Source organism: Colossoma macropomum, unplaced genomic scaffold, assembly GCF_904425465.1.
Source record: "Colossoma macropomum unplaced genomic scaffold, Colossoma_macropomum, whole genome shotgun sequence".
Taxonomy (NCBI): domain Eukaryota; kingdom Metazoa; phylum Chordata; class Actinopteri; order Characiformes; family Serrasalmidae; genus Colossoma; species Colossoma macropomum.
In genome coordinates, this window is record NW_023494803.1 from 12,737,304 (window position 1) to 12,745,619 (window position 8,316).

The 8,316-nt window shown below is 38.4% G+C and overlaps 1 protein-coding gene across 1 annotated transcript in view; it reads left to right on the plus strand.

Annotated features, from left to right (window-relative positions):
* LOC118823537 (cathepsin L1-like) overlaps positions 1–7,763 on the plus strand; it is a 12,028-nt gene extending 4,265 nt beyond the window's left edge. The window contains exons 3-9 of the mRNA XM_036593227.1: positions 291–433; positions 1,307–1,501; positions 3,005–3,196; positions 3,573–3,738; positions 5,218–5,326; positions 5,451–5,552; positions 6,953–7,763. Coding sequence (XP_036449120.1) covers positions 291–433; positions 1,307–1,501; positions 3,005–3,196; positions 3,573–3,738; positions 5,218–5,326; positions 5,451–5,550 — 905 coding nt within the window. The 3' untranslated portion in view covers positions 5,551–5,552; positions 6,953–7,763. The remainder of the gene's footprint in view (positions 1–290; positions 434–1,306; positions 1,502–3,004; positions 3,197–3,572; positions 3,739–5,217; positions 5,327–5,450; positions 5,553–6,952) is intronic.
* Positions 7,764–8,316: the final 553 nt, after the last annotated feature.

An 8,316-nucleotide genomic window follows, 5' to 3' on the forward strand; every position in this document is an offset into this window, starting at 1 on the left:
TCAAATGCGGAGTTAAGTATGAGAATTATTACAACTGAAAAGTGCAAAAACTGCAAGTTTCATCCTAGGGGCAACAATACTGTTCAGGCGTCTTAGTGATTTTTTAGGGCTTAATTCATTCAAGTATGTATATAAACAAGTTTGTTAAACAAACTTGAATTGTTCTTTCGATGAATATCTATGATCTGTGTTCTCGTGAATATTTCCTGTCTTTTCACACTCTATATAGTATAAAGTTGTATGTGTCTGGAAGAAGGAAAGGGTACATTGTGTATGTGTTAATCTCTCAGGTAAGAGTTATGGTTCAGTGGAAGAAGAGTCTCAGCGTAAGATGATCTGGCTGAACAATCTTAAGCTGGTCCTGGAGCACAACATGTTGGCTGACCAGGGCCTCAAAAGCTACAGACTCGGCATGAACCACTTTGCAGACATGGTGAGATCTCACATATATAGATGCTAATGTCTGTGTCAAGTCCAGTAACTATATGCTCATCTTTTGGCGGCATCAGAAAAGCAAATGTGCAAACATTTGTGCAAACACAGTGGCTATGAGTGGTTTTGTAGATATTGTGAAACAAATTGAGTCTGTTCTACAGTTTCTGATTAGGTTGAATGAATAACTGACTCTAAATGTAGGTATTGTGCTATAAACTGAGTCTGTTCTACAGTTTCTCATTAGGCTGAATGAATAACTGGCTCTAAATGTAGGTATTGTGATATAAACCGAGTCTGTTCTACAGTTTCTCATTAGGCTGAATGAATAACTGACTCTAAATGTAGGTATTGTGATATAAACCGAGTCTGTTCTACAGTTTCTCATTAGGCTGAATGAATAACTGACTCTAAATGTAGGTATTGTGCTATAAACTGAGTCTGTTCTACAGTTTCTCATTTGATTTAATGGTAACACTTTATTTGGAGTGGTCCTTTGTAGATGATTAATAAACTCTTAACAGATTACCAGTAGCACATCAACAACATATCAGTGCAGTAACAGTAGTGAAGCATCTGAATACACTGAAGTAAATATCTTGTAGATGTTCTGTTGATACATTGCTTATTTTAAGTAGATGTATTAATATGTTACTTCCATTACGCAAAACCTAAACTTACCCAACCTTACCCACAACCTAACCCTAACCCTAACCTTAATCCTCACCCTAGTCCTAATCCTAACCCTAATCTTAACCTTAACCTGAAACCTAATCCCAACCCTCATATGTTACTGAGAGTCTGTTGAGTGTTTGTTTCATCTAAAAAACACTCAAAACAAAGTGTCACTGATTTTATGAATGTCCTCCTACAGGACAACCAGGAGTACCAGCAGATGTTCAGGGGCTGCCTGGGACCCTTCAACAGGACCAAGACCCGCAGTCCAACTACAATCCTCCGACAGGCAGGGAGTGCTTTTCTGCCCAGCACTGTGGATTGGAAGGCCGCAGGCTACGTGACTGAGGTTGACCATCAAATGTGTTGTGGATCCTGCTGGGCCTTCAGTGCGGTGAGTTACAGTAGGTTAGACAAGGTCCATCACGCAAGCATGGTCATATATGTAAGGTGCTAAGACAGATGTCCATATAATAGTGTAGGGAAAATGTTCACATTTTAGGCTTTGCATTTTTCAGGAGTTGTTATTAATCAAAGTACAACACAAAAATTATTAGATTTTAAAATAAATTTGAGATCTGAGTCAATTTACATTTGTATACAAAGGTTTGAACAGCCAAATTAAATCACATGCTTTGCTGCTTTTTTAAGTGTAAATAAGTTAACACATTCTCTGTAGAGAGCACACTTAATTATAGCATTGTCCTGAGAATGTTAGTGCTCAATTTCGTTTTGTTTGCTGAGTTAAGCATATTGGAAACAATCTAAAATGTGCAATGACTTTTGAACAGGCCACATTTCCTGTTCTGTTTTTCACATAATATGTGGTGCAGTGGGTGGCGCTGTCGCCTCCCAGCAAGAATGGCCTGGGTTCAATTCCCGACCAGGGTCATTTCTGTGTGGAGTTTGCATGTTCTCCCCGTGTCTGCATGGGTTTCCTCCAGGTACTCCGGTTTCCTCCCACAGTCCAAAGACATGCAGTCAGCCTGATTGGACATGCTGAATTGCCCCTAGGTGTGAGTGTGTGTGAATGTGTATGTCTGTCTGTCTGCCCTGCGATGGACTGGCGACCTGTCCAGGGTGTATCCTGCCTTCTGCCCAATGACAGCTGGGATAGGCTCCAGCACCCCACCGCGACCCAGAAGGATAAGCGGTTTAGATAATGGATGGATGGATGTAGAGGATGTGTTAACCCCTCAGATGGATAGGTCCACCAGCAGCCCCAAGGTTTTATTACACACTTCTATAATCTAAGAACAGTTCAGCCAGTTTGCACTGAAGTCCCTGTAGTTGCTGAAAAATAATTTTGAGATTTCGAGGGCTTAACTTGTTTTTACTTAGAAAATCAACAAATACTTTGAATTTGACCAGGGGTGCAGAAACTGCAGTGTATTATTGTTTGTCTTAATTTTAATAAACCAAGACAGAAGATGGATGACAGTAAAATAGGAACACTACAGCTAACATGCAATGCCAATGCCAGCTATTCAGTGAACATCTTTGTGACTTCATGATCTGCAAAAGGGGGCTTTTGCCTCATATTTAAGGGGCTCTTCCCTCCAAGTTACTCTATCGATCTCAAATTAGGTAGTAAAAAGGATGCAGGACTGAACAGGCACGGCTAGGTACACCACTCAAACATATCCGGCCAAGAGCGGCTAGGTAGCTAATACAAATTGTATAATACAAATAATAATACAAAACTAATGATCTCACTTGTTATTAATGTATTCAGTGTTTGTTTGTATTTGTGTCTTTTTTGGCGTTTAATGTCTCTTGTTTTTCTTTGCTCACCTAAGAAGCCACTACATTAATACTTTTGTAGTATTAAGTAGAGAACCAACACTTAGCATTTAGTTGTCTCTGTTTTCCTCAATCATTCTTTGCTATCTATCAGGTGGGGGCGCTAGAGGGTCAGATGTTCCGGAAAACGAGGAAGCTGGTGCGCCTGAGCAAGCAACAACTGGTGGACTGCTCCTGGCTTTTCGGAAACCGTGGCTGTGCAGGTGGTTGGATGGACCAGGCCTTCGAGTACGTCATGCACAGCGGAGGCCTGCAGTCCGAAAGCTCCTATCCTTATGAGGCCAAGGTGAATCTACAGCTTAGTGATGAGTGGAGAGCAGACCTGCAAATTAAACATTTAAATCAATTAATGGAACCACAGTGCAGATCAGAAGTTCATCAAAACAGCAACTTTACACAATTGAAGCTAATTAAGTTAGCATAATAATGGAAGTTCAAGCTGTGTTGTGTTTTTAAGTAATCTCAAATAGTCTTGCTTATGACAGGCTGTGTGAGGATGGCTAGCATTCTGGTTAATACTGTTAAGTATAATAAAGCAGAAGAATATGCCACTTTGAACTCTTTATTTTGTCCATGCTTTTGTCCATTTTATAGATAACAGTGTGAACCAGAATACTAGCCTATCCTGAACCCTGTCCTGATTAATACCTTCTTTTCTCCAGGATGGAATGTGCAGATTTAACCCACTGAATGCTAGCGCTACCTGCAGTGACTACTATGAGCTGCCCAGTGGAGATGAGAAGAGTCTGCAGGAAGCCGTGGCTGTAATCGGCCCAATTTCTGCAGCTATAGACATCAGCCGTCACACCTTCCAGCTCTACAAGTCAGGTGAGCCTCTAAGACCAATATTCATTTACTAATTTCACATGTTGTCTGTAGTGCTGCACACACCCTTTACCCATTCCCATATACTGTCTGTACTGAGGAAAAGCACATGATCCGCAGTGAACTAGGACCAGAACTGGTAAAAACACAACAATTTGATATATTTGAAATTGAAAGGAAGGAAAGTCAACAACAAAAAGAGGAAAAAACGTTTTTTTACAAATGGACAAAGTTAACATAGGGTGTTACTGTGCCTTTAAGACTGATATGTGTAAATAAGCGCTGTTCTGATTGCTACATATCCCTCCAGTCTTGACTCTCTGGACTCCAATTCCCAAAACCCTCTGGGTGAACACATGACTGTGACACCATGCCAATCCATGTATCAGAGATCTGCCTCGCCCGACTAGTGATTTGTTTTACCTGCTATCGTATATCATGTGATCAGTTTAGTATGTCAGACTTTAGCTTAACTTCATGTGAAGTTTTGCTTCTTCTACAAAGCATTTCTTTGTCATGATCTGGTTGATTTTCTGTGAAGACTTATCTTCTGTTTTTTTGTTTTTTTTTTACTTTGCCTTTTTGCCTTTTGGATTTTGGTTGCCTGGACCTGTAGTTTGTTATGTTTGCTTATTGTTGTATGTGGCTTATTTTGGATCTGACCTTTGCCTGTTTTCTGAACACGACTTTGGATCTCATTCAAACCAGTAAAGCCTCTTTTGTTCATTTTATACACACGTCTGACTAAGTCTGTCTCTTTACACTGATCGGCTGCCTCATTCGAAAAGCAGTCTGGGCTGAAACACTCCTGATAACTTAAGTGAGTAGGGGCAGGGCTAAAGTGCTATAGGCTGAATAGATGGATATTCAAAATGGGCTGCTTTAATTTCCAAATATGGACTGAATGGACTGGAGAGTGAACAGTATGTTTTGAAACTTTAACTTTAATATTTCCATAATAAATAAATTGTTTTATTTAAATCAAAGTAAGCAAATTTTTGAATTTCACTATAAGAGTTTTTTAAAGTCTGTTGCAGCATATACCGTTGTTACATTCAAACACAGCCAGTCCCCCTTCAGGATCCCCATTCATGCATTTACATGACTGTAGGCCAGATCCTGTCATCTCTGAGAGCTCATCGGCAGGGTCACTTCAAAAGTCTGAAATTATTTCATAAAATCTGTTCAGTTACGTTTAGATTCATATGGCTACAAGCTATGAAGGGCACTCTTAATGATCCACTGTAAAAGGAAACAGAACAAACTTGTATTCACTTCTATTCAATTTGACATGATATTTGTATCAAATTTCACACATTTCACTCCCATCTGCCCCCAAGAAACAGAAGATTTTGGATAAAATTTCAACCTGAAAACTTTCATGAATGCAGATATTTATGTAAAACGTGTTTTAAGAACTATTTACACTCACTCTAGTTTCATGAATGTGGCCCAATGACTGGATATCTTCATTGATTGTAGGTGTTTATGATGATCCATACTGCAGCAGCACTAAACTGACTCATGCTATCCTGGTTGTTGGTTATGGCACTGACAGCCGTGGGGAGGACTACTGGGTGGTCAAGAACAGGTAAACAAGCAGACTAATAAAAAACGGCAATTTCCTGAATATCCTAGTAATGTGGTTTAATCAAATGAGAATACCCAACATAATTGCTCCAACAATCAAACACTAACATTCATTTATTTGGCAGCTGGGGTGTCCAGTGGGGAGAAAAGGGCTATGTGAGAATGTCCAGGAACAAGAGGAACCAGTGTGGTATTGCCACAAAAGCCAGCTTTCCACATGTGTAAAGGTAAATTTTGTTTTGCCTGTGCCTGTCCCCTGAATTTAGTTTCAATGACCTTTTTCTAATGCTTAGAATTTATTTACCAAGCAGTAATTTTGTAAAACAAAAAGCAAAACACTCTTTTTTTACGAACTAGCACTAACACTAACTAAAATATTACATTAAATATAAGGTCTCATTATTCAGCTAACCTAACACAGCTCTACATGCTGCAGAGGAAGTGAACATTTAGATGTTTGGCAAATGTATGCAGGCGTAAGAATGTATAAAAGCCATTGTGATGCTAACAGAAGAGCATGAACCCACCTGGTAGTCGGAGGTGGCATCTCCAAACCCCAGTTCTCTGGAAATTCATTCTGATTAAATAAATACATGCACATCTTTTGACAGTTCCATTTTCCTTTTTGTCTTAACATGAGTGCTATTTCAAAGGATTAATAAAGAGCTAACAAACCCTGAAGGCAGGACGGAGTAGTTTAGATTATCATGCCCTCATGTTTTCGTCTCGCAAGAGCTTTTCAACTTTCCTTTTAAACTTGTCACTATAAATGGGAAGTTTTTCAAACATAGAAGAGTGCATTATGGTGTCCCCCAAGGCTTTGTTCTGGGGCCCTTACCATTCTTCATTTATAGCCCCTGGGATGGATAATTCGTGAACACAATGTTGCCTTTCACTTTTATGCTAATGATGCTCTGTTATATGTGTCAAGACATAAAACCATGATGACCAAGAACTCCTGTTGAACTGTTAAAGTTTGGGCCTTAAATCTCCTTGCATCCTTAATGGATATATTCAGTTAAGGACTGTAATATAACCCTGGATGCTAGTTTATCATCATATCAGTAGTGTCTCTAAGGCTGCATTTCAATATTTTCTTCAGTCGTGTTCAGTTCATTCAGAGTTCCTTTTCAGGTCTGTGTCGACTATGATATTTTAGCACATCTAAAAGGCAGAGCTCTAGCATATGCTACTAAAGTGTTGAAGTGTTATAACCCACCAAACTACTTCATTCAGCTGAGCGAGGCTTACTGTAACCTCCTAAGATCTTTTACAGCTCAGCTGGTGGAAGATATTTTCATTCGAGCAGTTTTTCTTTTCTGATGTTTTACTGATATTCCAGTGTAAACCACTTTAAGATTTTGTAACAAAAGTAAAAAAAAATATATAACAATAAATAAATAATATTAATATAATAATGTAAATACAAACAATAAAGTGTTAATAATAATAATAATAATAATAATAATAATAAATTACCTACCTAAATGTATGACATACTGTATATAAATATTGACATACTCCAGATAACAACTACTTTGGGCTAAAATAAAAATAAATGAATTAGATTTTTTTCATGAATCTATTGCTTTCATGTTAATTTATTTAGAAATGAATATTGTTACAGATGGAACAGAGCCAAAACTTCAAGGAGGAATATAATCTATGCAGCAAGCATGTGATCATCAACAAGCAGCAGCTTCACCTTCAGAAAAGCAGACTTTTAATTATTTGCTAATATGGTGATAATGTCTTTTTCAATATTTATGCTTTGCATTGGAGAAATGTAATGAGAACTATGTGCATGAATCTGTTTATGGCTAATAAATCAGTTTGAAGTCAGAAAACTTCAATTTTACATTTTTTAGACATACAAATGTCTTAAGCATGTATCTAGGCATTTATCTCAGCAGAGAGTGTGTTTCTGCTTGTAATATAATATTGGAATAAAGTAAATAAACATAAAAACAATATATCATAACAAGACTTTCTTGGTTTCAAAAAAGTAGTTGAGCTGGATAGAATTATAGTTTTAGTTCCACATTTTCCCTTGACGCTCCCAGCCATCACATGGAATTTATTATCCATTCACTGTGATCTGATTGATTATCTGATCAAGGCACGGCATGTTTAAACTTGCCCATTTCAAATGTAGTTTCTGTATCCAGATGTTTAATTTTGTAAAATGGCGGCTGTGACTTGGTAAGGTGTGGGAGTGATTCATGGCAAGGCCACACCTTGTTTTGATTAATAGAAGATGTCATCAGCTGGGCATCAGCTAGATTCCAGATCCAATCCTGCACATTTTTATCTTAACACACAATTTGGCCACATCTTGAATCTCGTCATTTAACAAGTCAATCAATCAGTGAAGTTGTTTTAAACAGTAATCTGGATGTAGGTCCCCATGCTGTGATGATATGTAATAAAATGCAAGAGCGAACTGATGTTGGATCTTTTCTTAGGTACATTTACTATGTTAAACATGTCCACATTCAGATGAAGCGGGCCAGTTTATGAGAGTGTGGTGCCCTCTAGTGGTCATAGAGCGTATTGCATCTAATACCGTGTAGATCACTATTAACCAGCTGCAGTGCTGTAGCCCACCTGCACTGTGCAGGAGCATGTTTTCACATCTTAAACCCTTCAGGACCTGAACAAGAAAAACGCAAACTGAATGAATGAGTTTCAGGCACCAGATTGGAAGCTGTACTCACATGGCTCAAAAAACCTTATAAAAGGAAAATTTCAGTGTTTTCCAATTTTCTTTTAATACACCGATCAGGCATAACATTATGACCACATCCTTGTTTCTGTGTTCATTGTCCATTTTATCAGCTCCACTTACTATATAGGTGCACTTTGTAGTTCTACAATTACAGACTGTAGTCCATCTGTTTCTCTGCATACTTTGTTAGCCCCCTTTTACCCTGTTCTTCAGTGGTATTTGGGTGGTGGATCATTCTCAGCACTGCAGTAACACTGATGTGG